At 48.8% G+C, this 27,031-nt stretch overlaps 9 protein-coding genes across 9 annotated transcripts; 2 read left to right on the top strand and 7 right to left on the bottom strand.

Moving 5' to 3' along the window:
* Positions 1-1,339: 1,339 nt before the first annotated feature.
* Positions 1,340-2,170, top strand: AO090005001144 (nucleotide diphosphatase; the record flags this gene model as incomplete). The annotated part of the gene is made up of 1 exon (XM_001818059.3): positions 1,340-2,170. One exon carries the CDS (start codon positions 1,340-1,342, stop codon positions 2,168-2,170), a length of 831 nt encoding a protein of 276 aa, XP_001818111.1.
* A 1,572-nt stretch (positions 2,171-3,742) lies between these two features.
* Positions 3,743-4,777, bottom strand: AO090005001147 (MDR family NADP-dependent oxidoreductase; the record flags this gene model as incomplete). The annotated part of the gene is made up of 1 exon (XM_001818060.3): positions 3,743-4,777. The coding sequence occupies one exon, from the start codon at positions 4,775-4,777 to the stop codon at positions 3,743-3,745; it is 1,035 nt and encodes a 344-aa protein (XP_001818112.1).
* Positions 4,778-6,268: 1,491 nt separating this feature from the next.
* On the top strand, positions 6,269-8,298 carry AO090005001148 (uncharacterized protein; the record flags this gene model as incomplete). The annotated part of the gene is made up of 2 exons (XM_001818061.3): positions 6,269-6,630; positions 6,690-8,298. The coding sequence occupies 2 exons, from the start codon at positions 6,269-6,271 to the stop codon at positions 8,296-8,298; spliced, it is 1,971 nt and encodes a 656-aa protein (XP_001818113.1).
* Positions 8,299-8,765: 467 nt separating this feature from the next.
* On the bottom strand, positions 8,766-10,172 carry AO090005001149 (pirin family protein; the record flags this gene model as incomplete). Its single annotated transcript, XM_023233015.1, is given in 4 exon segments — positions 8,766-8,864; positions 9,005-9,048; positions 9,067-9,579; positions 9,707-10,172. 4 exon segments carry the CDS (start codon positions 10,170-10,172, stop codon positions 8,766-8,768), a joined length of 1,122 nt encoding a protein of 373 aa, XP_023089240.1.
* Positions 10,173-10,771: 599 nt separating this feature from the next.
* On the bottom strand, positions 10,772-12,250 carry adB (adenylosuccinate synthase ADE12; the record flags this gene model as incomplete). Its single annotated transcript, XM_001818063.3, has 4 exons — positions 10,772-11,482; positions 11,552-12,003; positions 12,061-12,129; positions 12,208-12,250. The coding sequence occupies 4 exons, from the start codon at positions 12,248-12,250 to the stop codon at positions 10,772-10,774; spliced, it is 1,275 nt and encodes a 424-aa protein (XP_001818115.1).
* An 868-nt stretch (positions 12,251-13,118) lies between these two features.
* On the bottom strand, positions 13,119-14,108 carry AO090005001151 (uncharacterized protein; the record flags this gene model as incomplete). The annotated part of the gene is made up of 1 exon (XM_023232999.1): positions 13,119-14,108. One exon carries the CDS (start codon positions 14,106-14,108, stop codon positions 13,119-13,121), a length of 990 nt encoding a protein of 329 aa, XP_023089241.1.
* A 408-nt stretch (positions 14,109-14,516) lies between these two features.
* On the bottom strand, positions 14,517-15,953 carry AO090005001152 (DnaJ domain protein; the record flags this gene model as incomplete). Its single annotated transcript, XM_023232994.1, is given in 3 exon segments — positions 14,517-14,590; positions 14,682-15,806; positions 15,812-15,953. Coding segments are annotated over 3 exon segments (1,341 nt in total).
* A 1,352-nt stretch (positions 15,954-17,305) lies between these two features.
* On the bottom strand, positions 17,306-20,518 carry AO090005001153 (uncharacterized protein; the record flags this gene model as incomplete). Its single annotated transcript, XM_023232988.1, has 2 exons — positions 17,306-18,214; positions 18,266-20,518. The coding sequence occupies 2 exons, from the start codon at positions 20,516-20,518 to the stop codon at positions 17,306-17,308; spliced, it is 3,162 nt and encodes a 1,053-aa protein (XP_023089243.1).
* A 2,217-nt stretch (positions 20,519-22,735) lies between these two features.
* AO090005001154 (MFS transporter) lies at positions 22,736-24,752 on the bottom strand (the record flags this gene model as incomplete). The annotated part of the gene is made up of 3 exons (XM_023232984.1): positions 22,736-23,516; positions 23,589-24,498; positions 24,659-24,752. The coding sequence occupies 3 exons, from the start codon at positions 24,750-24,752 to the stop codon at positions 22,736-22,738; spliced, it is 1,785 nt and encodes a 594-aa protein (XP_023089244.1).
* Between the last annotated feature and the right edge of the window lie 2,279 nt (positions 24,753-27,031).

Below are 27,031 nucleotides of genomic sequence, written 5' to 3'. Positions count from 1 at the left end.
TTTCGGTCGTGACATCGGCGCAGCCGCCGGAGTTTACATCCTCAGCCGAGGTTCGATCGGGCATGAAATATGATGATGTTGACGACTTGATTTACGGAGTTGTGCGGATGGACGCAATACCCTACGCTTGGTACTATTATCTCAGATGCCATTCAATGCAAAAGAAAGGAGGCATCAATTACTTCCCATTTATAAATTTTATTTTTCGAGCCACGGTTGAGCTCGCTGGCTTGTCATATTGCGTCCGTCTGGATTATATCGTGTCTACGTTTCTATTTATGTTTCTATATTTTTCTTTATCCTCCGCTATATGCTCATTGTACATCAGTTTTGGTTTGACAAGGCGCTTTCTAAGGTGTTCGGGTGCTAGGTTTGTAATGAGAACAAGGATAGGGGACGGTTATGTTTATTGTCATTTACCGCTTTACAAGTACAATATCAGCTTTGTCCTACCTTTATGTGTAGGCTGGCTTGAAAAAATATATATATGATATACTCGTGTAACTCTTCCGAAGTGGATATGAAAGAGCAGGCGGGGGAGACAGAGGATCGATCAATATCGGACATATCTATAGCCATGGACATTAGAGAATATCGACCCACTACCAGAAAACTCCTAGCAAACGAAACGATGGATACGTATTACCACAATATGTGTCTTCAAACTTGTTTGGCCCGGGACTTCAAATGGCTCACCAGTGCAATCGCAATAGGAACATATATTGCTTCTGACTGATTTATGTACGGTGACATTTCCTGATTGTTATTATGAAGCAGCATTGCTGCCTGCGGGTATCTTGCTTCTTTATTCGATTCAATACTCCTTACTTTATACTCAATCCATGGATGCCATCGTCATCCTTATCATGGCTCTGGGTACATGTACCAGAGTACCGGATCTTACATCCGCTTGGCACACGTTCTAGAAGATATGGACACAAGCAAAAGAAGAAAAAAGAATAACACAGGAAACCAGAAAACATAGTCTGAGTTACACACCCAGAATCTCCTATACTTATCATTCATACAATCGTTCTTTTGGATTATTCATGCATGGCTAACAGCTCATCAAACAGCAAATATACATGGATAGTCCGACACCACCACAGACACTCCGGAAAACCCGCAAGAAAAAGCAAACCACCTTATCGACAGATTCTGCCACGATTCACCGCCCATCTATCAAGATCCAGAAACCGAAAAGATACGAGTCCTATTCGAACAATTCGACCGCGCATCCAGAAAGCTCCCCGGACACGTTCAACTATATAAACACGTCCGGAACCTGATATACAATACGCTTCAAGAAGAACAAGGACAGGGAACACAATAAACCTAAATGTCCGACTCAAAAGCCGCTCTCCTCTCGCAATCCGAACCCATCGACCCCCCACCAGCCTACGATGCAACAGACAACAAGCCACCAGCACGCACACCCCTCCCCCGCCCACCACCGCTCTCCCTCCCGGTGCTCAACGAGCTCCGCAGCAAGCGAGTCATCCTCGCCTCCCAATCCCCACGCCGCAGACAAATCATGTCCCACCTCGGCCTGCCTAATCTAGAGATCATCCCGTCCAACGCAGAAGAGGATTTCCCTAAGACAATGGAGCCATTTGAGTACGTGCTTGCCACGGCTACGAAGAAGGCGCAAGCGGTCTACGAACAGGAGATCATGAATGAGGAGAAGGGCGAGCCGGCGCTGATTCTCGCGGCGGACACCATCGTCGTGGATTCGGCTACTGGGACGATTCTTGAGAAGCCGCGCTCCGAGGCGCAGCATCTTGCCATGTTGAAGTCGTTACGGGATAACCGTGACCATAAGGTGTTTACGGCCATGGCGGCTATGGCGCCGTTGGTTAGTGCGCGGCAGCCGGGGTATGCGCTTGAGACGGCGCTGGAGGAGACGAGGGTGCGGTTTGATGGGGAGGTTACGGATGAGCTGATCTTGGCTTATGTGCGGACTAGGGAGGGGGCGGATAAGGCTGGTGGGTATGGGTTGCAGGGGTTGGGGTCGATTTTGGTAGAGAGTATCGAGGGGAGCTGGGATAATGTGGTGGGGTTGCCGTTGAAGTCGGCTTTGAAGTTGATTGAGACGGTGGTTGAGAAGGCTGATGATGATGATCGGCTGTCGGGTGGTCTTGAGGAAGAACTGGAAGAGGAGAGCGATTAGGTTGGAGGGACGTAATTTGCTTGCATACGGCATAAACGCTGGTCGTTTGTAATTTTTGAGGGTTATTGAAGATCGTATAGAAAGGATTTAGAAAAAAGAAAAAAAAAAAAAATTTCCAACAGTATCCATTCGAACAGTTACATATCTTTTAGCTCAATACCAAGAGCGCCAACCAGCTGGACTGGCTTACTTTAACAGAAACAGCATGTACATAGGCAAAACGCCTGAACGGAAGGAAAGTTCAAAAAGAAAGTAATGAGAAACAGGGATATATCAATGCAACGATCTATGCCTTCCACACCCTCTTGAAGGCCTCTGTTACACCAACGTCGTTCGTCTCGAACTCATACAGACCGACGGCAGTGGTAAGAGTGAATGCGCGCAGGAGCCAGTTGCAAAATGTGGCAGTCTTGGGGACACGGCGAGTGGGGAAGTAGTCAATGATGGCAGCCCTGCATGGTGTGAGGATCGATTGGAATCAAAACTTCATATCAGGTAAATGAACGTACTGGAATCCAATGTGGGAGTGGAGAACGATGAAAGAGCAGAGGACTGCGTCCATGACCGGATTAAGAGAGCCAGCAGCGAAGGGGGCAATGGTGAGAGGGACAAGACCGGCGGAGATGGCTCTGTTCAGTCATTAGTTCGATGTCCTGTCAGGTTCATGAAACCGAGCTTTATTTACACACCTTTCAAAGGTCCAGTGGTAGCTTCCCTCCGAGGGGTGAGGGGTGGGGATGGGAGCAGGGTCGTTCACTACGTAATTGACCGGTTAGTTCCACTGTATCTCTGCAGCAAACAGGCAGCTCGATTTGAGTATTTCAGGAGTCGGTGATGGACGTACTCGTTCCCTGAATGGTCTCTGTTCGTACTCGTTAGCATCTCTTTCCTTGAACATCTAGATGACCAAGACCCATAACTGATGTTACGGTTCCGACTAGATCATATTCAGAGTCACTCACGAGGCAGAGGAGGCAGGATCTGCTTCTTCGCGGAGGCATGGAAGGCCACAACCTGCGACACGCCGGCGCCATTTCTGGTCGCGAATGGCGAGCGGAAAGCAGAGAGGCAGGACTGCCGGAGGAGGGAAGACTGGCGGGCGATTGAGGCCATTGTGAGGGTGTTGAAATGCAAGACGTTGGGTATATTCTCTGCGACTCAACGCTGCACGAGGCAAAGCAACAAGATGAAGTCGTTCAAGTTCGTCAGGATGGAACCTCGGAAGTCCAATCGGGAATGCGGTCATCCTATTGCGGCGCAGCTGATTGGCCCGCCTCTCTCCGCCCAGCCGAAAATGGCCGACGTTCCGGCAAATAATATTAATCGGCTATACAGACGGAAAACATGAAATGGATGTCTCCCTTACAGCCTTTTTGGGGTTGTCGCGCGTCGCTTACATTTACTGCTATTATTGCCCTGTTTATTAGATTGGAATTACCAGAACTTGTACCATTTTTCTTGAAGATTCATTATATTTTCAATAATATCCATTATAACATCAGTTTACCGAGGTTCACAAATAACGCCTCTCTGCAAAATGAACTATATACTATGCAATGAAAGATGAACAGCTTAGAACTTCAGGACAGCTTTGCCCTTGTTCTTTCCGTGGAAGATACCAAGTAGAGCGTCGGCCGAATTGTCAATGCCAACGGTCTCGTGGGTCAGAGCTTTGAACGAACCGTCCTTGATCCACTTCTGAACGTTCTCCTGGTGCTCCTTAGTGTACTTGTCACCCATGCCGGCATCACCAACAATGAAGCCACGCATAGTCAGGCGCTTAGTCAAGACGTATTGGATGTTCTTGATGGGGTAAGGGGCCGAGTTGTACTGCGAGATCATACCGCAAACGACGACACGGCCAAAGTTGTTCATGGCATCCAAAGCAGCTTCCAGGTGCTCACCTCCGACGTTCTCATAATAGATATCAATACCCTCTGGGGCCAAGCGGGCCAGCGCATCGGCGGGCTTCTCATTCTTGTAGTTGAAACCACCGTCGAAGTTCAGCTCCTTTGTGATATATTCCAGCTTGTCGTCCGATCCGACACTGCCGATGACCTTGAGGCCTTCATGCTTAGCGAGCTGTCCGACCAGCTGACCGACGGCACCGCTGGCAGCAGAAACGAAGATGGTCTCGCCCTTCTTGGGCTTGCCGATTTCGTACAGGGATGAATAAGCGGTCAGACCGGGCATACCAAGGGCACCCAGGAAGACACGGATATCCTCAATGCCCAAGGGGTTTTCGAGAGGGCGAATGCGGACGATCGACTGTTCGTCCAGGACAATATACTCCTGGATGGGGACGAATCCAATGACCAAATCGCCTTCCTTGTACTTGGAGTTGTTGGAGCGGAGGACCTTGGCGATGGAGCTGCTATCGATGGGTTTGTCCATGGCGAAGGCAGGAGAGTAGGACTTCACCTCAGCGGGGCGCATACGGCCACGCATGTAGGGGTCAAGGCTAGTGTAAAGAGACTGCAGGACAACACCATTGGCAGGAGCGGGAGAGTTAGGGTCGACCGATACGGGCTCGACAACAATGTCCTGTCCAGGGACAGGATATCCCTGAGGGATCTTCTTGAACACGAGAGCCTTGTTCTGGGACATAGTGAAGATAAGGTATGGGTATGAATGAATAGGTAGATTAAGAGAGGATAATCACAACAAGAAACTTATGTTGGGTATAGATAAATATGGCTACATAGACTAGAGCTATACGGAGTAGGGCTCCTTTTATAGGTGAGCAGAGGTCACCACCACCCCCCCAAACAAAGCGGGGCAGTTCCAATCTCCTCGTATGACGATTATAAAGCAACTAGGATCACTCCCAAACGCGGCAGAAGCTTCTCGAGAGGCAAAAGATGGGGAAGAGATTTGGCCGATCCCACCGAGGCAAAGGTTCCGGAAACAGCAAAGTGGGTTGACAAAGTATGGGTGGCGTGAACTTGAAGAGCAGTTGGGTGGATCTCTACATTATTCAGACTTCTTTGGAGGCACGGAAGAGCCTAACCTTCTGGGCAAAACAACCGGAGCTTGCTGGTGATCACAAATCAGGAAATGAGAAAAGTCTCCATTGCGCGCTCGGAGATGTTGCTGAAAGTTGCTACGCGAGGTTCACTAATCAATCGTCCTTACGCAGTGGTACATTCATTCTTCCTCAGATAAGAAGGGGTGGTGTAGTCCAAGTCAAGAAGTACACTATGGTAGATACATAACTTCTATGCAACTATGAGTGAGCACAACATGAAGTCATGGAATGATCATTTTATTTTATTTTATTTTTATTTTTATTTTTTCTTAATCTTAAATGTTTTAACTTTCCTACATCCGATGCTTAGTCAGCACATATTTATAATCGGTTGAACAACGGTTGAAAAAAATCCTGAGACATCCATGAGCATAATTCCTGATGAGTTAAACAAGCATTGCATAGAATGACTTGATACCTCGGCGGTCCATAGGCTCATTATGTCTTCTAGAATATCAATCAATGATCGCGACTAGTCTCATCCTCTCTCCTGACGCCGTACTTTAATGATCCTTCGTTCTGATCGACTTGAACACACAATACACTGCCTGAGGCCATCAACATGGGACCGTGATACAGTACGGAGTACTGTACATCCAGTATGGATGTACATACTGACTTCCTTCTTTAACTTGCCTGTCGAGCTTTTCACCTGGGATCTGAAAACAATGTGTGTATTTCTATGATGACTATAGCTATACTACAACCTAGATCTCAATATTACTCTAAGCGATGAACAAGCGAGATTGGTTGTTTTGATATGTATGTACCTTGAAAATTAAATACTACCTCCAGGTACTCCGGATTGTTGTTGTTCCTTGTCGGGACGAAATCCTTCCCTTCTGAGTGGCTGATCAAGATCCCTTCCGACTTGGACAATTTTCTGCCGGACATTTTTTCTTTTGTCGCCTCTTGCCAAAACAGCCATCTTTTTCCATCCATCCCGATCTCTCTTTTATCCATCATTTGGATTTTTTAAAAACTTTTTCTCAGTAGTTTCATCTTGCTGGATAGTCGTTTTTTGTTTTGAGTTCTCTGATCACCTTTTCCCATCTCCCTTTGCTCCCATCATGTTGGGCGCTTTCCGCCGCAACGGCGTTGCCCATGCGCTGCGCGCTTCTGCTCCACGATCTCTTTCGGCCAGAGTGACACCCCAGCAGCTACAATGGCGTCCACCGGTCTTCTCTGCAGTCTCGCATGTGCCCCGCTCGCTTTTCCATGCATCTCGAGTCTCTTTCACTGCCGTTGCGGAAGCTCAGGCCCAGAATGCTGAGGTTGACCAGGATGGTCGTCTGACCGATTTTAAGCAGCTGGCGGATCAGGGATTGGTTGACCCCATCATTATTCGTACCATTAACAAGAACATGGGCATTAAGACGATGACGGATGTTCAGAGCATGACAATTCAAGAAACTCTGCAAGGGCACGACGTGTTAGTTTGACTTTCGTCCGTAATGTGTTCTTTGATGCTGACGTTTATGCTCTCTTCAGATTGGCTCAAGCAAAGACTGGAACTGGAAAAACACTTGCCTTCCTCCTCCCCGTAGTGCAAAACATCTTGAAGGATCCAACCGTCAAAAAACGTTCTTACAGGCGTTCAGGCTCAGGGGCCTCGTCGGCAGATATCCGTGCCATCGTTATTTCCCCAACCCGTGAACTTGCGGAGCAGATCGCTACAGAAGCGAGAAAGATAGCGTCTGGTACCGGGATTGTGGTGCAATCGGCCGTCGGTGGCACTCGTAAGACTGAAGGCCTGCGTCGGATCCAGAGAGAAGGCTGTCACTTGTTGGTTGGTACGCCTGGCCGGCTCAAGGATATTCTTTCCGATCCGGAGAGTGGGGTTGAGGCTCCTAAGTTGTCCAGCTTTGTTCTCGATGAGGCAGATCGCTTGCTAGATGATGGTTTCGCTCCTGAGATTTTCGACATCCAACGCCTACTCCCTGACCCGATGAAAGTCGACCGTCAGACGCTCATGTTCTCGGCTACTGTCCCGAAGGAAGTCTTGTCCATGGTTCACCAAACCATGAAACCCGATTTCAGAACTGTCCAAACTGTCAAGGATGATGAAGTGCCTACTCATTTCGCTGTTCCTCAGAAGGTTGTTACGCTCGATGGCTTCCAGAATGCCCTGCCCGCTATTCTCGAGCTGGCTAAGAATTATCAAGCACACATGGCTAACGACCGCAATGCTCGGCCTTTCAAGGCCATTGTTTACTTTAACTCCACCATGCAAGTGAATTTGGCCCATCAAGTCTTCAAAAAGTTGCTCAACAACCCCGATGACCGCCGGAGTGGCCATCCTTTGAACAGAATGCACATAATGGAGCTCCACTCGCGTCTGAGCCAAAGTCGGAGAACGCTTACTTCCGACTTCTTCCGGAACAGCCGTTCTGGTATTCTTTTCTCATCCGACGTGACGGCGAGAGGCTTGGATTTCCCGGACGTCACTCATGTCATCCAGGTTGGAGCTCCTCGTGCCCGTGACACCTACATTCACCGTATCGGACGTACTGGGCGAGCAAACAAGGAAGGCGAGGGATGGCTTCTCCTCCATCCTGGAGAAAACGGTTGGGTCCAGAAAAAGTTGGGAGACCTTCCTATCGAGAAAGACCACTCGTTGGCCACGGCCGTCACGAATATGCGCCAGGAAGTGGGCGATGAGGTTTCCCCGTCCGCTGCGGAGTCTGTGGCGCAAGTCAAAGCTGCTATGGAGCAGGTCCCCGAAGACATCCGGGAACACGCATTCAAGTCTCAATTGGGCGGTCTGCTATCGATCTTCTCCCGTCCGAGAGATATGGTTCTCGCCATGAACGAGCTCGCTGTGCATGGGTATTACCTGCCTGGGCCACCAGCGATTTCCCCTGGCATGGCCCAGAACCTCGGCGTGGCCGACGTAAGGGAAGCAAATATTTCCGGGCGTCGTTTTGGCTCCCCTAGAAGCCCGCGTGGACCATCCCGTGATTCATCTCGCGGTGCCAGCCACTTCAGGGGTGGCCGTGACAGGGGTGGCCGTGACTACCGCGAAGGCAACCGCGAAGAGCGCAGATACGACTCCAACCGCCGCGGTTCTAACCGCTGGGACAACAGAGACCGCTATTGATAGAGGTAGCCGGCCTATACCTCTTTGACTACCCGTATTTTTCCGAAAACACCGAAACAACAAATTTCCGAATGCATTGGGCGGCGTTCTTTACGGTCACTGCAACTACTCTGTACATTTAGACCAGAGAACGAATCTTCTCCTCTCCGGATGTATTTTTATCATGTATGCCGTTCTGTCGCTTCGAGATACCATATGACTTTTCTTCTTCTGATCTGTCTCGATATACCGGGCGTGTTCTAAATCGGGACACAAGGATTATGATCTAGACTGTTATCTTCTTTATTGGATATATTGAGCTGGGACAGACGGACACCCGATTTGTATTATGTATTGTATTAGTCTAGATAGGTTCGTCAGTTCACGTTATTAACACATTTAATTTACACGACGACATGCAAAATCTCATTCTAGACCTAGTGTAGCAACTCGACCTTCTATTCCTATGCTGAGGGAAAAAAAACTTGCTACAACCCTCCGAGCAAGTCAACCGAAACGCTCCACATTCTAACTCGGTATGCCGAAGAACTCCAATATAGAATAGATCCATCGGAAAGTGGGCCGGTCTAGAATGAGAATAAATTAAGTTCCCAGCATAGACTATCAAAATACCCACACATCAATCCTTGGTATCCAGACATAGAAAATAAACCAATCCTAACTCCTAACAAACAGCACCCAAACCAATGACCACGAGTATACATACACACAAGTAACAGAGAAACAATAAGAAAGGAAAAGAAAGGAAAACTAAAAGAACCTAATTACTATCCAAAACAACCACCTCCGCCTCCCCCTCCCCAAAACTCTCCACCGAAATCACATCTCCAACATTCACTCCCTCTACAAACGCCCCATCCCCCTCCTCCAACACTTTATCCTCCCTCCCATCCAACCGAACCCTAGCCCCTCCCTTCCGACTGGCCGGCAAATGCACATACACATTCCTCTTCCGCCGCGACTGCACCACACTCTCTCCACCACCAACCGCCCACCGGAACGTCTTCCCCGGCTCGAGAATCCCCGCCCCCATCACGAAATCCGCATGGATGGGAATAGTCCCCGAGATGGTGGGGATTGCGGCCTCCTCCTGGGCAGGCGTGGCCTCAGGCCCGGCAGCTAGGGGAGAGATAATGGGGACGAAGGATTGGCGCTTTGCGTCGTCGGAAAAGCTCTGCGTGTGGTATTGGGGTTTGAGGGAGGATTTCCACGGTAGGACCCAGATTTGGAGGAAGTGGACTGGTTTGCTGGGGTGTTCGTTTTGTTCGGAGTGGGCGATTCCTGTTTTCATAATTCATCTCGTCAGTCTCTCTCTTCTTCGTCTGGTTTCAATTCTCCATGCTCCGCTAATAAAACGAAAGAGAAAGTAAGGCAGGATAGTGTAAAATAGGATAAGGGATATACTGACCACTCCCGCCAGTCGTAAACTGAACATCCCCCCGCTTCATCCGATAAAACTCCTTCCCCTGAGCACCTTCCTTGCCCTTTTGAATCATGCTATCGCGGTGCGTAAGCTCGCCGCTAAGAATGTAGCTGAAGATTTCGGCATCGCGGTGCGGGTGCGTCGGGAAGCCATTGCGTGGCGCCACGCGGTCTTCATTGAGCACGCGCAGACATCCGAAGTGATTGAATCTGTGGTCGTAGTAGCCGGCGAAGCTGAATGTGTGGTGTGTCTTTAGCCAGCCGCCGTGTTCGGCGTAGCCGCGTTCGCTGGAGCGGCGGAGGACGATCTTTGCGTGGTTTAGTTTGGACATTTTCTTGGTCTTTTCCTTTTTGATGTGGATTTGGCTTTGGGTGGTGAGAATTAGATTGTTCTTCTCCTTTTTCTTGTGGGTTGTGATTGAGCTGGGGGGTTTGGGGACTTTTATAGTCATTTTTTTGTATAGGGTTGAAATGCATGACGTAGGATTGGTTGGGTTGGATAAGCATGGATAAGAACTGACTAACAGTGAACTAGTCCCTCATCCCTCAGTCTAAGACTCTAAGCACCGCATAAGCATTACCCATCCCCACGTAGGTTGGGGATTTCCTCTGGCATACGCTAGATTTTTTATTATTATTATCCCTTCTCTTCTGGTGGATTCTTCTTTAATTTTATTTTATATCAGTTTCATAAGCAAAGCGAAACACGATCTAATTAGGTTTAGCATGCCACCTCTAACCTCTCACCATGATTATCACACAAAGACAGAAAAGATACCATGACCCATACGTACAGAACAGGGGAGAATTTGTACAGCAGAAAAGTATGTCATTAAAGGTAAAAATCAAGCATCTATTCATCTGTATAGAGCAATCCACATCTACCCTATCGGACATCGTCATTCGTAGACAGATTTTCGGGTCGACCGCAGAAACCAAAAGTACAAGGATGATGTTGTCTCATTGACACATCAGGATATTTTATGGGAAAGGAAGCTGAGAAAGAAAACAAGGATCAACCCGTCTAGATGTAGTCAAAATTCCAATTGCTCTACTCGCGGGCAATCATGTCATCGCGAGCGGGACCGGTACCGATCCATTTCACAGGAACGCCACCCAGTTCGCGCTCGATGTACTCGATGTACGCACGCGCATTGTCGGGGAGATCCTCGTACTTCTTGACGCCCATGGTGTTGCTCTTCCAGCCGGGGAGAGTAACGTATTCAACCTTCACCTTCTCGAGAACTTCGGCGTCGGCAGGGATAGTGTTCTCGGTGCGAGTGCCGTCGGGCAGAATGTAGGCAACGCCGACCTTGATCTCGTCGAAGTCGTCCAGAACGTCCAGCTTGGTCAGGTTAAGGGCTGTGTAGTGGTTGATCGCCTGCGAGTAGCGGCAGACGACCAAGTCAAGCCAACCGCAGCGACGGCGACGACCGGTAGTGACACCGAACTCCCTGCCGACACTCTGCAGCTTGTCACCGTCTGCGTTGAACTGTTCGCTAGGGAAAGGTCCGGAGCCGACACGGGTAGTGTAGGCTTTTACGACACCGATAACGGATTTGATGCTAGTGGGGTTCAGAGACAGGGCTTGCATAGCACCGCCCAGGCCGGTGGACGAGGAAGTCACATAGGGGTAGGTGCCATGATCCAAGTCAAGCATAAGAGCGTTGGCACCCTCGACCAGGGTGTTGGGCGAGTCCTTGTATTTTTGAAGGAAGGCCAGTTGGTCGACAATGTAGGGGCCCAGGAGTTTGCGGTATTCCTGAGGTCGTTAATACAATTTCTACCACATACGCCGAAAGGTAAAGGAAGGAAGCGAGCAGTATCCTACCTTGAATTGCGCGAGCTCCTCCTCGACGTTGTATTCCAAATCGCCGAATCGGGCGCGATATCCGGCATCCAAAGAGCGTAACTTGCGCTCGAAAACCGCCTCATCCAGGATCTCTCCCACACGGATACCCCTGCGAGAAGCCTTATCACTGTAGCAAGGACCAATGCCCTTACCAGTAGTACCAACCTTGCGACCACCCAGCTTGGCCTCCTCCAAGCCATCTACAACGGAGTGCAATTGAAGGCAGACATGCGCGCGGTCGGAGATGAAAATGCGCTTGCTAGCACCCTCGAGACCCTTCTCCTCAAGAGAAGCCAACTCCTTGAAGAAGCTGGGAACGTGAACAACGGTACCAGCACCGATAAGGTTGATACATGAAGGGGAGATCAGGCCAGAGGGAAGAATGTGGAAATCATAGGTCTTGTTACCATGGACAATAGTATGGCCCGCATCTGGAACGAAGAGTCAATACATGTAAGAATGCAAGCTCTCATTAGAGGTTGACTTACTGTGACCGCCAGCGGCACGGCAGCACAGCGTCGCCTGCTGCGCGAGCATATCCGTAATCTTGCCCTTTCCTATACCATCCGAACGCAATCAGTATGTGTCAATGTCTCGAAATCCCCGACTCAAACTGGAACGGGTGGATTCCCCACCTTCATCACCCCACTGGCTGCCCAGAACGATTGAAACACCCATGATTGCTGTGCAAGTATTCAAAGATCGGATCTACAAGAGACTTTTCAAACCGCATTAGTATCAGTCTTCAATTGATAATCATAGACGTGTGGCTCGATGTGGTGTATTGAAGAGAGATGGCGGGGTCCACCGGATGGAGACTGACATGATTCCGATAAACCGGTTGATTAATTGACTTAAGTCAAATTAAAACAGACCGGGCAATGAAGGCGAATACAATTGGTTTATTACCTGGTAGGTAGAAGGATCTAACCTGTACCAGAAGTAAATGGAGCAGCGGCGAAAACTTCGCGACCGTCAAAGACCAAAAAGCCGAAAAAAGAAAGGGAGGGGAACAGCGGAGGCAAAGATAATATATGGTGACGGAGGACGCTATTCCATGTGACTCAGCGCCGACCTACCGTACCGTTTGGTCATCCGCGACGAATTTTTCCCTGTTGCTGCCCTTCGCTAGCCTTGGCTTCACTATTTCCTACCGTCTCGTCCCGTCATAATTCCTCTCATGGCGGGGTCGTGGGGTCCCTCTTCGGTAGGTGGCGGCCTCAGGCTAGAAAGAGGGGCGGGCCGCAATCGGCCTAGGGCTCGGGGTTTAGGGTCTTTCCAGTCACGAAGTTACATCCATCCATTACGACTTTGATAGATAACCTTGTCGAACTGTACTTGGATAGTATATGCTCCTGTTAAATGAGCCGCTTCTCACAAGTCCACAATGCGCCGGACGTACGAGATATAATACAACGATACGAATGTCCCCATCCCCTCTAATATCACACGAACTGGAACAATCCCAATGCACCAACGCCCCTCCTATGCAAGAGAGAAGAACCAAGAAACCCAGAAATTAGATCGAACTCCAGCCTTATATGCTTCAGATGACTTTCCCTCCATTCAGAATCCACTCCCGCGTCTGCCCCAGTTTCAGTATACACTCCCGATGCAACTCCCGTGCTACTTCCCAATGCTTCAGTACTTTGGCGTCTTCATCTAATCCGCGTAGATATGCGCTGTAGCCGCCCTTGCCACCCGGCACCATCTCCTCGTCACTATCATTACCATCGCCCCCTTTGTCATCGGTGTCCTCATCCTGGCCGTTGATCTTTAAGCGCGTCGAATCACCAACGGCACTTATCCAGTTTGCTGCCATTCCAGTCTCGATGGCCTCCTGACGTGCATTGAAATGATGGAGCATGCGTCGATTAAAGTTATTCCATTCGCGCATGTAAGTATTCATCTCTGCCACATACCTGTCCCATGCTATCCGAGGCAGCCCCAGCTGTTGGGAGCCAGCGCTGATTGGCACCGCTTGTGGTGGTCGCGGTCGTTTCGGTGGGTTTGGGCAAATAAGCTCTCGGGGGCGTATATCGCGCACCGATGTCCTTTGGGATTTGGCGCGGGATTCAAATGGCAAGCTCGAATGGATGTCTTGTAGATCTTCGATGCCACCATCCGTAGTGCTTGTGAATGGTGCTGTCTTACCCAGATTCTTGAGGTCAAAGTGGGGACTTGTGGGCTTCGTATCCTCTCCCTTTCCTCCGTTACCACTTGAAGGCGGAGTGGGTTTTGACGGAGGCACCTCTTTGCTTTTGGCTGCTTTATCTGACTCCACCGTCGTATTCTTTGCAGGGGAGTCGTCGTCTAGATCCATAGCTTCTCCATCTTCCTCTCCTGTTCCAGCCGAGTCTTGCTTGTCATGGTCACCACCGACTGTTGCCTTTGCTTCCTCAGCCTCAGTCGCAACACTAGCAGCTTGGGGCGCGACTCGTGTTTTAGTAGCGGACCGAGTATGTTTACGGGGACTCCGTGGACGCTGGGTATTCCCGGGCTGTTGCTGTTGCTGATGCCCGCCGTCCTTCGGCATGGCCCATAGTAGGTCCTTGAACTTATCCGCCCAGTCATCCGCAGAAAACTTGCCCTCAGCAAATGCAGTAGGTTGTTGCTGAAACGTTGAGCCAGACCGGGAAGGATCAGGATTAGATGTACTTGCAGAGTGGCTTGCTCGACCAGGGCTGTTCCTAGTAGCGGTCCGCCCGCGACTAGATGAACCTTGCTTTGGTTGGGGCTGTTCTTTATCCGAAGATGATGGAGTAAAGAAGTCAGTGGTGTTCCAACTAGTTGCTGAAAATGGCTTCCGCAGGTCGTCATGACTCCTACTGTTGAAGGTCCCATTTGGCGGAACGTCTCGAAATCTAGGAGATTGCGATCTACGCAGGCGAGGGACGAAATGTTAGCTCCAGACCTTGCGCCAATCAGGTACTAATGAATAGCCTTACTGTACGAATGGATCATCGGTTTTAGCTCCAAACATGTTTCGGGCTGAAGAGGTGCTCTCAGAATCATGTCCTAATTACTCGTTCCGTTAGTAGTTGAATCTTGAGCCCTCTTCCTATATGATTGAGATACGGATCTGTCTGCATGGACTAAAAGTACTCACCAGTTCTGGAGTTAAATTTTTGCTGAGTGTAAATGTTAGCAAATCTCTGGTGAGCCCGAAGCCTGCTCTTGGGAACCGCCTTGGGCTTGTGCTCCGGGTCGACGTCCTCGTCGGTGTCGCTTGAACTTGTAGAGGAATAGTTCCGATTATGGTCAGTTTTGAATTTGGGGCTTGCGCTTCGATGCCTGCCAGATTCTGGGGGAGTCGGGCTAGGTGGGTTTGTTCGCGCATGAGGCTTAGGACTTCCGGGTGATTCACGCATACTTGCAGAGCGCCCGAGCCAGGCACTCGAGAAGAAGGTTCTTTCTCCTCCAGTACCAGCGTACTTGCTACCTGTTCGCTCAACTTCCGGCGTACTTGAATTTTCCTCACGGTTCTGGAAACCTGCAGCAGCCTTTCTAGCTGTTGGGGAGGGAGCAGGACCAAAGAAATCTCTCATCTGAGGCCGTTCATTCCGAGGAACATTCGAATAAGAAGAAGTGTTCGGGGCCATAGGCTCATCCCCACCAGCAGACCGCGGGGCAAACCCTTGCTTCTTTTTTGTAGAATGCGCACGGGTGGACTCTGAACCAGCTGACTTGGGAGATGTCTTGAAATACTCGTACGCAGATTTGGGCCTTGTCGATTGACCCGCAGAAGAGGCATTGGTTCGGGGCATAGCACCTGAGTACCCTGAGCGCCCTGTGCGAGGGTCAAACTGGGACCAACCAGACGTGTGGTTCCCCTTCATGTCTTGAAACCCGCGATATGCATCAGCCCGTGTCTGTCCTTCATCCTGCATCTTCTCCCACGGTTGTTTGGGGGCTGCCCGCGCGTAGCTTGCATATCTTTGGGCGCCAGAAGAAGGACCGCTGTGGAATGACTGCGGTCGCGACGAGAACGATGGTTTCGCAGTTTGAGGTTTTGCTGAAGGCGACGAAGGATAGTTCTTGGTGGGAGCTTTTCGAGGGGAGTTGGACTTAGGTGGTCCATAGTACTTTCCGTACCCAGCACGTAAGCGGTCCGTGTCGTACCTCAACCGTTGTTGAGGATCGCTGAGAATCTCATTTGCAGCTTGAATGGCTTGGAACTTGGCAATGAATTCCACCTCTTTGCCAGGATTTCGGTCCGGATGGTATTTAAGAGCTAACAAATCAATAACAACCCAAGCAACCAATCGACGGTCTTCCACTTACCTAGTTTCCTAAACTGCTTCTTGATATCTTCAGCGTCCGCATTGGGCGCAAGACCTAAGTCTGCATAATAATCCCTCCGGACGTCCGCCTTTACCATCTTGAAAGATTGCCAGCTTGCCGGGCGCCTCGTATGGTTGTATTGTCAAAGGAAGGTAGATCACGAAGTTCGCACCAAGATTTAATCCTTTTGTACATATCCTGACACATCAAGCAACGTCGGGACAGCGGGGTTCGGATCGATCAAGAAACAGCGAATTGGCGTATGGACGTTTAAGGCAGTAGAGAGCGAAGAAGGGCCGATCTATCGAGGGAATGACACGGGCAAGGTGGGAGACAAAAATGAACAGTGAAGTGATTTCTCCCTTTCTCGATTAAACTCAGCTCGTGAGCAGAACCCTCTAAGCAACCGAAGAAACTGCCCGTAAATTGTATACCACCAAATCTCTGATTAGTCGTTCCGACCCAGCATCTGACTTTGGGACTCCGTGTTGTATGTCCTCATCGATTGTTTGTTTAGCAGCGGAGGCGGAGTACGGCGAACTTTTTCCTTATCGTTCTCGATAGACGGACATGATCTTCCCGATTCAGGCACCCGAAAAACGGGAAAAACACAAGATCGTTGCGGGGAAGACCGCAGAAAGTAAGCAAGAACTACTGGCCAAAATTGTATGTACACGAGAAGGACAGATGACAAGCACCGACAAGGGGAGAGATCTGAGATCAAGAGAGGGTGCAGCTGATCTAGCAGGAACTAAAATAGGTCAGTTCGCATGGCCAAAGCGTCAATAGATCTTGAAGATCACGAAGAGCAAACTGACTATGGCTTCTCCTCAGGAACTCTCAAGTATATATAGAACCCGGAAAGAGAACGCTCATATATATAGTTGCCATTCAAGGACCCGATGGCATGCGCTGGCGAAGGAAGCAAAATCGGAGGTCCAGTTGTCAAGTTGGTGAAGTGAAATTGCATAGTTTGATTGATTGAATTGTTTGGGGTTTAGCGTTGGTTGTCCCGCAGAGCAACAACTCAATCGCCGAAACTCTTTTTGGAGATAGTTCGTTGCTGCCCAATATTTTATGGCCTCGTCTCTGGCCCTGACAGGCTTAATCTCTACCTACGGCAGTTCCATATTTATTCGGAAATTATTTGGTATTTCTTCACGCTCATTGGGCCTTGGCAGACAGGATATCCAAGAAGAAAGATGCAGCTAATTCAGAAAAGAAGAATAAAAAAAAAGAAAAGAAAAACAAAGAAAAAACTATATACGGCATCAACACATATATCCATGATCCAACCAAAATCCAGGACATAACAAAGAGGATCTGCCTCGTAAGATCATTTCCATTCCGCGGCCGGGCGATTTGGCGATCAGTGACAAGGGAAAATGACTAAAAATAAACAAACAAACTGTGGAATTTGAACAAGTACACAGACCAACAATGCTACCTTTAGCCATCTGCGGATGGACCGGCTCCTGAACCCCCAAAGAAGTATCCTTCAAGAAGATCATAATTGGCATTCTCACTCCAGTCGTGTTGAAAGTCGACTGCCATGCCAAAACCCAAGTCGATTCCAACACTTTGCCCAGCCCCGTGCCCTAATGAGGGTACCGCCTGTAAATCATAGTCGGGGTTCTCGTCAGACCCTAGAGGGACTTGACCCTCTGTACCGGCTACATCGAAGTCCAAGAAATCCAGGCTAATTCCGGTTGATGATATCTCCTGGTCTGTTGGTTGGAACTGATGATGGCTAGGATTGGCAGTAACGCTGCTAGGTGACCCACTATGCTGTGGAGAGTTACCATAGACGTACTGTTGCTGTGTCTGTGGAGATACGGGGCTCTCGTAGTTCCCATAGTACTCCATAGATGGTGTTCGCTGAGGTCGGTTTGGTCGCTCCGAGGCGAAAGTAGAGCTGGAGACGTCAGAGAATTCCGGTCGGCTTGAGTAAGATTGCATTGATCGCCTTGTGCCATGCCGCTCAGGGACAGAATTATCGTTGAAAAGATCACCAAGATTCATATCAAACCTCGGAATTGGTCGTGTCGACCGCGTCTGGGTTTGCCGTCTAGATTGGCCGAGGGGAGGCCTCTGTCGTTGATCCATTGTATAGCGACCATTCTGTCTATTTCGACCAGCATACATTGCGCTGGCGTTCTGAGTTATAATGGCATTTGCTTGGAACCGAGTCAAGTCGACTTGCGATCCAAATCCAGTGGTAGATAAGGACATCTGCACCGTGGCTTTACTCATCCGCTCAAAAGCATCGCGGCACGCTTCTGCGGGCGGGCATTTGTGCACTAAATCTCCCAGGACAGACGTGGCAGCAAGTACTGTGAAGTCCACTTCGTCTAGTGTCTATGGTACAATTAGCTTTTATAATATTTTCCATAAGCGTGGGACACAAACCAAGCGACTTCTAACCACGGGCGAATGCCAGATTGCGTATAGAAACGAGATGCCCGCCATGAAGATGTGGTGTGTAGCGAGATACGTGTAATTCACCAAGCGCACACGGTGCATTTGACGGTATATTCGAATAACCTTTTGTCCTGCCTCGGCCACCTTATAATAGATATCGTCTTCATCGTCGGCTTCATCTACATTAGAGAAAGAAGGACTAGAGACATCTTCAGCGGGTGTAACTTCATCTGCTAACTCGGCGGGAACAGTGAGACTTTGTTGGTACAGCATGATAACAGCTTGCCAATAGTTCAATTCGAGAAACTCCACTGAGAATTGCACGCCTGTATCTCGCTTCGTTGGAGCAGTCTGTTGCCATTCAATCAATCGCCGATGGATATCCTTGCGCCAGGAGCGGAACGAGTCAAAGCCCTGTAGGAAAGGGGATATAAGATCGGATCGTGTAAATCTCCGTGCCGCATAAGGCACCTTATGCTTCGCAAACCGCGATTGCTGATGTTGTAGAACATCTTGAATCTCGGACTGGAGCACCCTTAGCTTAAAGTAATGGTGTGCTGCGTGTTTATAGCTCGGAGCGCCTTCTGGAGGCACCACGATCCCTGACTTAGTGATGTATTGATCCTCCAACAAGGACGGAAACTCTGTGCTAATAGCCTGGTCGCTGATCCCAAAAGGGCGGCCAACACAGCAACTAACCAGACGGTCGAAACTATAGACGCACCACCACAAACGTCGGCGAAGATCACGGACCCATTCCCGACGCCCTCGCTCACGGGTATCAATACGCGGCTTGTCCGTATCTTCGGCTCTCCGTTGCGGATGGTTAAGACTCTCATCCGCCAATGTATCAATGCCTGTTCCATCTTCGTAATGTAGGCCGAGGTCAACAGCCAACCGCATGGCAACGCCAACAATATACCATAGTCCAGGAGCAACGGGCCGTAGCAGGGCAAAATTGGCGAGGAGAAGCACTGCCTGTAGCTCCTCCAACGCTCCAAAACCATCGTTTGTAGAAGGAGCACCAACGAAGGACTCTAGATGAATGATTGCAGACGCATGATACTCCTCGGGTTGATATTGATGATTTGACAGCCGGGGCCTCTTCGATGTGGACGGTGAACGCTCGCGTCCGCTTCCCTTCTCATCCCCTGGCTTATCCTCGAATATAATACCAGCACCAATAGCGAACACAATATTGAGCATGTAAAGACTGCGAGGAGAGCGGCTTTTTTCATCAACTGCATAAGTGCGATCAAGTAGTTCCATAAAATCATTGCGATGGAGGATGGGTATCTGAGGATTGGCATGTTCGAAATACAGACCGGAAAGCTTCTCGGCCAGTTCCCGCTCTGGGAAGGCGGCGCATTTCATCATCGGTCTCGTTTGAAGACCGAAGAAAGAATCACGCCCCGTACTTCCAGCCGTACCAGTAGCGCTATGGGGTAGGCGTTCACTTGGGCGCATGGGACCACGCTCCGATGCATTTCCTGGGACAGAGCTTTTCACTGCAGCAAACACGACCCGAGCAAAAGAAATGCCAGAGGTTGATCCTAAATACCGAGGATCAGAGGTTCCTTGGACCGACACCATGCCAATATTCGACACCAAATTATTTATCCTCCAATTATCTTCTTTTTCGGGATCCGCGTTATTCTCCGCGTCTTCCGCATTCTCATTATGTTTGTCTGTTCTCGATACCGAGCCTTCTTTCTCCCCTTTCATTCGCGTTAATTTGTCGCTCCCGTCAGATGCCAGCACTTCGGCACCTGCAGGCGCGTCCGAGCTAGCCATCTTTGTTTGAGCAGGATCATGGCCAGTCTCCACCTTAACCGCTTCTTCTTCATCAAAAGCTACTGCTCCCTTATAGTCGATTTGATGTTCCATCAGTACCTTCTCCAGGTATGTCACACGAGCCTCCAGGAAGTATACGTAGCTCCGGGGGATCTCCCTCTTGGTGATGGGATCATATCCGACACATCGGACGCCGGCTTTTTCGCAGGACTGACATCGAGGAAGCCGTTGGTCGCAGCGGTTCTTGCGCAGGCGGCAACGGTTGCAGGCGGACACATTGCGGAACGAGGAGGAATTCGAGGCTGAGGCGGTGGAGGAAACGTTTGCCGGTGTATGTTGATGAGATTGCGCCAGCGACTCAGGGTGAATTGAAGAAGGCTCAGTAGGCGGGCGTGGTCGTTTTCTCCCTATGGAGGTCGGCGAAGCCGGGGAAGTAGGGTTCAGCATGGCGGGAAAGGTACGGCGACAAGAAACGCCAACGCACGAGCATGTCTCGCTGTTGGGGTTCTGCGGAAGGTCGAATCAAGTGGGGAGGTGGACCGTAAACCCAGAGATGCAGCAGCATTCATGTTAAAACATGCGCCGACTTCTCTTCTCTCGCCAGTCCTGATTTTTGTCTGCACAGAGGCTTAGGAGATGATTGCCGGGAAACTGTCTCCTCAGTTGAACGGCGATCCGCGGGCTTTATTAGTTTCCGAGATGATGGTCAGGGCCTGAGGTTCTGTTCGGTATCTGTCTGGAGGGCAGGACAGTCGCAGCCCATGACGGTGGTAGCCCGTCACCACACACGCAGTTTCAATAGTCGCGTATAGTCCGACTGATTGGAGACAAAGTTGAACAGAAAAAAAAAAAAAAAGAACCAGAAAAAAAAAATGGATTTCAAGATAAACCAAACCGGTGGAGCTGGCAATGGAGACGCTGCACTTACTTCGGTACTAGTAAGAATGTATGAACCGTGTTAAGCTGGGGTCGGATGGAACTAAAGAAGAAATCAATCTATATGCCGACATCGCCTGAGCCACCCACAATCGACAAAGTAACTGCTTGAAATCAGAGCAATGCAAGGTCTAGATTCGCTCTAGAACATAGAAACACACCAGGGGTTTGTAGTCAAGTCGGTAGACCGTATCTGAAACAATTCCCTAAGAGGTAGTCTACCAGGAGCACGGACCGTGAATGACAATACCGTAACTAGATACTGCACGTGATTCTGTGCTATCAGAGGCGAGATTGATTATTGGCTACTGATAAGGCACATCTATGGTTTTGTCAGCACCAGCCGAATAAATTAATTACGCGTTTCCATGAGCAGTGGAGTCAAGATGAGTACCCGTTCCTCCTAGACAATTAACTAACCTATGATAATTATCTTAATATCCAACGATTCCAGGTGATCGTCTCAATACCCATCCGCTCCCACTACTCTCGAGCTCAATGGGCGTGGTTGTCCGGTTGAGGAATAGTTTCCCGGTCTCATCCCCTGCTGTTCCCTCCATCCCGGTCACTTTAGGGTATTAGAACGGTGTGATATGCGCCGGGATTACATGGGATATCAATTAAGCCATAGATTCAATCAAGCCTGGCGTATACATCCCTCTTACATACATCTGCATGGCCTATTCGCTTAATGGATCTATCCACTGTCATACTAGTTGTGGACGAAGCTATAAGATCATCAGGATAAATTATCCGGAGTGAGAGGGACCTAGTATGTGTGCACCCGCTTGGAGTTATCACTCAATTACCGAAACAAAGCTAGCACATTTCCTCTGGCATTGACGGCTAGTACTTATTATAGAGTAGGCACCTTTAATAGAAAAAGAAGGCAAAAAATGGTAGATAAGCCGCTGGCTGTAGAATGAGAGTCTGAGTAATCTCAAACAGAAGAACCACCACGAGAACGAAATTTGATTAACTATCGAGATAAGAAGCCGACCAGGCTAACCTCCGGTCTGGATGCTCCCAGCATAATCTTTACTCTATTGGAATGCTATCCGACGAGGTGCAGCGTTGAGGAACGTCGAAGATTATGTAAGGTGCCAAAGTACGAGGGGCAATGCAGGCTATTTCAAAGCGGGGCCAAAAAATGAAGATATTCGCAAACGTTGCGAGCGACGAATCTACAGGGAACAACACAGAGAAGGAACGACCAGAGAAACTAAGTCAAGTCAAACAAGGAGAATTCAGTGGATTGTTCGTCCACCTTGTTCTCCGGAAGTAGATTCTGCGCTCAATATGAGTTGGATATATAGTAATAACAAAAGCCTCCCAGATGCAATAGCGCATGCCCAACCCAACAATGCTCAAAAGATGATGAAAAAGGAAATAGCCAACCCATGCTTTTAAAGATGCATCCAGTCTATGAAATGCGCCTTTACCCAGACTTAATCATGATGTAAACACAGAAGGAAATACACCAAAACGAAAACGAACAGAACCAAATCAAAGCTAGCCACCATCATATGAGATACTCAAAAATCCAGAATGCAAGTTAAACAAGTGTATAGAACCAACAGTAGATGGTTAGAAAAAGGCAAGAGAGGAAAGGTAAATAGAGGGGAAATTGAATCCATCAAGCATGATGTCAGAAAAAAAGAGGCGTGGTGAATGATGTCGAATGTCATGCGGAGTCGTGTTAAGGTCACGTCATGCGAAATGGCCAACTCAATCGTGCTCATGCTTGGCGGGAGTTTGTGCCAAATCGAGACTGAGCATTTCAGAATCGTCAACACTAGTCCGTGCAGAGGACAATAATCTCCGCACTTCTTCTGCGGTGGCGTCCTCCTTGCCCGCAGTGTACGAGCCCCGCAGGTTGGTCTCGCTTGCATTGCATTCATGCTGCTCGGTTTGCTTGGAATCGGTTTTCGAGTCGCTCTCCTCCATCCAGAAGCTCTGGATGGCTCCAATTATGCACACAATGCCACAGGCCCACCAGGCCAGCACAGAGTATCCACTCTCGAGACCCTTGGAGTGAAGTAGGCCGGTTATAGTTGGGCCGAAAGCACGGCTCAGACTTGCCGTCGAGGCAGCTGCACCATTAATGGACCCAAGTACTTTAGAGGACGGAGCAGCGTTGGCGAGCAAAATAGCGGTTGACGGAAAAGCGATAACATGGAAGGTGATCTTGCAGATCAAGGCAGCATACACCGCGGTTGTCTGAAGCGCTTCGGGAAGGAGAATGAGGTATGGAACCAACAGGTAAAGAGGAGGCCAGACAAGGAGCACGAAGCGGAAAGTACGCAAAGTGCCAAAGTGGCGGACAACGAATGGAAACAGCCAGAGCTGGGCAATCATAGAGTAGACACCCTGCACCGCGAGCATGAAGCCGATTGTCTTCGTGGGCAGACCGAGGCCTCCAGTAAATTTAAACGGCAATACGGTATCTTCGTCGGACTTGGGGGTGCTTAGGAAAACGGGCATCAGCTGATCAAACGAGACGCTGTGGCTGTAAGGAATGTTAGTATCAACATCGGGCCTCGATCTACGAGATCGGGAAAAGCTCGGGGGTGTTACTTACTATGCAAGGATACCGTAGGCAATGATGTTGAAAATCACTTGTTTAGTAAAAGCCTTAGGGGTTCCACACTTCTCATTCTTCATCTGGCCTTCAATGTCGTCATCATCGGATAGGTTATCCAAATCCTTCATCGGTGACAGCTGTGGGGAGGACTCATTGCTCTTGTACTCGGGTGGGGGAACATCGTAGTCGAGATAATCCGCTTCCTGGGGTTCCACCTTGATATCCGTGTCCTCAGTCAGCTGCACAGAAGATCTGCGGCATTTTCCGATGAGCCAGTTGCCCAACTCCAAACCAAGGTCCCGGCGGTGCTTTTTCTCCGGATGGGTCTCCTCCAAGAACAGGAAGCCAACCATAATGCCGAACAGTAGAACAATAACGCAGACCACGTTGGGCAGCAGAAACGGGAAACTTTCGAGGATAGTGCCGCGCTGAAATAACCATGGATAGTTTTCGCACGGCTGCGCCAGCGCACCGCCCATGGCGGGTCCGATGATCGATCCTAAGCACCAAACAAACGGCATGATCGAGTAAGCCCGGGGTTGGTGTTCCTTGACCGTGACAATCTCCGCAACGGTCGTCTGAAGCACTCCGATGTTTCCGTTCAGCAGGCCTCCTAGAGCTCGGGCGATCATAGCAGTGGGTAGGTTGGGAGCAAAGCCAAACACAATCATACTGATAGCGGTTCCGATCAATCCCATGATTAGGACTGGTTTTCTGCCAACCTTGTCGCTCATGCGCCCCCAGAACATGCCCGTAGAGAACTCGGCGAATGTAAACGCAGAAGTAATCATGCCTGCGTAAAGAGCAATTTTGCGATCATTGTCTGTCACGTGGAATGATTCTACCATGTGATAGACATAAGGAAAAATGTACATAAACGCAATTGGCTCGCAGATTCGGCAACATGCTTGTTAAGCTGTCAGTGATACACCCGGGGTCAAAGACATCATGAATTGATAATAAAAGAAAACCAGAAGAAAGAAAGAAAGCAGCAAGAAGACATTGCCGCACAAGATACAATTCACATCCAGATTCGAAGCTTGGGCGAAAATCTAATATCGACATACCTAACACAAAAAGTTGGCGTACAGGAAAGGCGGACCAATCACCACCGCCACCACCATGCTGGCGCTGTAGACCACCCGAAAGACGTTTAAACATTTTGGCGGTAGAAACTCTTTTCCCGGGTTTGAATGCCCTTGCGAGGAAAGGGAAAGGGATTTAATCAGTCTCTTCCTTGCTATAGACTAGCAATTGACGGAAGATATGGCCGAGAGGAATGTGTCTCCGTTCCAGATTCTCCGCTCGTTCTGAAGGGAGGGAATGCAATGATGATAAGATCGTTGAAACCGGTAGTAGAGACGTGCTTTTTTAATTAAAGGGGCTTCAACATATCTTGCCCCTGGCGCAATTTAATTTCAGTGTTGTTCTGACCGAATACCACCTAGATTGCTTTTCGACAATTGTGACGATAATTGCGCGAACCCTAATTGGGGACCAATATACGGACACCAAAAAGGGGTGTTGAGAGGAGTGAAGATTGAAGAGATGGGAGCTTCCGAAACAATAGCGACGTGAAAAGCAACAGTGAGAAGGATTCAATAGCGTTGCCAGGTGTTGGAAGGACGGTAGAGTGAGGAGTGTTTATAGTTGTCTTCAGGTCCGGAGGATTGAAGGATAGTTGAGAAGGAAGGTCAAGGACCGAAACAGAAGCAGAAGCCAATTATATTGGAAACGAAAAAGATATGTCTCTTAGAAAGGAAGAAGGAGAGAAGAGGGAAGGAAACAAATTATAAAAGGAGGGACCTGGACGGGAAGTGGAATAAATGAAGTATTTGAAGTGGATAACTGAGATATGTGATCAGGCGAAAGACTAAAAAGCATCAAACTACAGTACATCGATCATGGCAATATGGAACCCATTTCGGTTACAGCTGTACAAGAGAGAAGCCTGGTGCGCGATGCAGTCCAGCAAACAGTTGAGTAGTAGTAAAGGGACCCACAAGTAAATTATTATTTACGGATCTTTTTTGATTTTCGATTTTTGAATTTTTTTTTATTATTTTTATTTTTTTGGGGTTAAGAAGGCATGATGTTTTCAGCAGATAAACCGGCAGAAAGCAGATTATGGATCGGGGCCGTCCAACTAAACCAGGACCAACCAGACCCGACAATGGGACGTACCAAGGGAGTCCCAGTGCCTGTTGGAAAGAAGTGGAGCCAATAGCAAAACATAGTCAACGGAAAGTTACCAATCACTCCAGAGAAATGATTCATTGGAGGTCAGGTACTTTTAGGTACCTATTTTGCTTACTCTGTACGGTGTTCCAGCAAGAAAGGAAAAAGTAGCCCGGTTCATCATCGTACGCAAAGTATTCGTTTCTTTTCCTGACAGAACTAAGTACACCGTAATTGCCTGCGGTATTATAATAATACCATTGGAATATTGACAATAACAATCATCCTAAGAGTCCTCCCCGTCGAATCAAACAACGGCTGCGCCGCAGCAGGATCAAATTCCGACTAGAGTCGGGTTACCATGCTACAGTAATAGAAAATTATTCCTCCCACTACCAAAAGAGGGGGCGAATAGAGAAAAAATTAAAAATAAAATAAAAATAAAAAGAGAAAAGGGAGACAGAGAAATAGAAAGTGGCCCAGCTGCTCCCAGCTGAGAGCCGCCGCCACAGATTGACCCATGGACCTGAGCCCCGGGGCCCGGGGAAGTGAAAGAAAGAGTCTCTAGAAGCGCGCTAATCAGGTCCCATAAGGCAAGGATGATCAGCTTTCCAGAAGTCTGGTTTAGTGCGACTTAGTGAGATGATAGATCTAACAGCCCCTACCCACTTTCTCCTGTCCCGCCCCCGAATAATTAGGTCACCTCAGGAATTAAAAAATAATAAAAATTGAAAAAATAAATTAGATGAATAAAAATTAAGATCGAGGAAGACCCGTATGCATTCCGTATGATGTGTGTATTGGTGCTGTATTGTCCCAAACCCTTCCTCTCTCTCTCTGTGTGTGTATTCTGATCCACTACAGCGGAATTCGAGAAAACCCAGCCAAGTGCCCACGCTAATGTTGGATAATTCAACTAAATAGGTCAAAGGTCGACGATTTATATTTGTATCGTTTTAATTCTAATTCTTTCAATTGCGCACGAACAGGGATATACTAGCTATCACCTGCGACGCCGGGATGGACAAAGAATACATACAAGTCACACCACCGAGTCCGACTTACAAACAGGAAATTAGCTTATGCTCAGTGACAAGCATTTGGTAGGCACAATGGCGGGCGGAACGGGGAGGAATACTAGTAGGAGACTTGACTTCAAGTACAGCTAATATGCGGTGTACTCAGTCAAGGCAAGCGGTAAGTGCTACGTCTTGATTCGGTAAATTAAGTCGAAAAAGAAAACGAAAAGGATAGAGTAACAA

The sequence above is a fragment of the Aspergillus oryzae genome, chromosome 1 (assembly GCF_000184455.2).
Source record: "Aspergillus oryzae RIB40 DNA, chromosome 1".
NCBI classification, from domain to species: domain Eukaryota; kingdom Fungi; phylum Ascomycota; class Eurotiomycetes; order Eurotiales; family Aspergillaceae; genus Aspergillus; species Aspergillus oryzae.
This window is presented reverse-complemented; position numbering and strand designations above follow the sequence as displayed.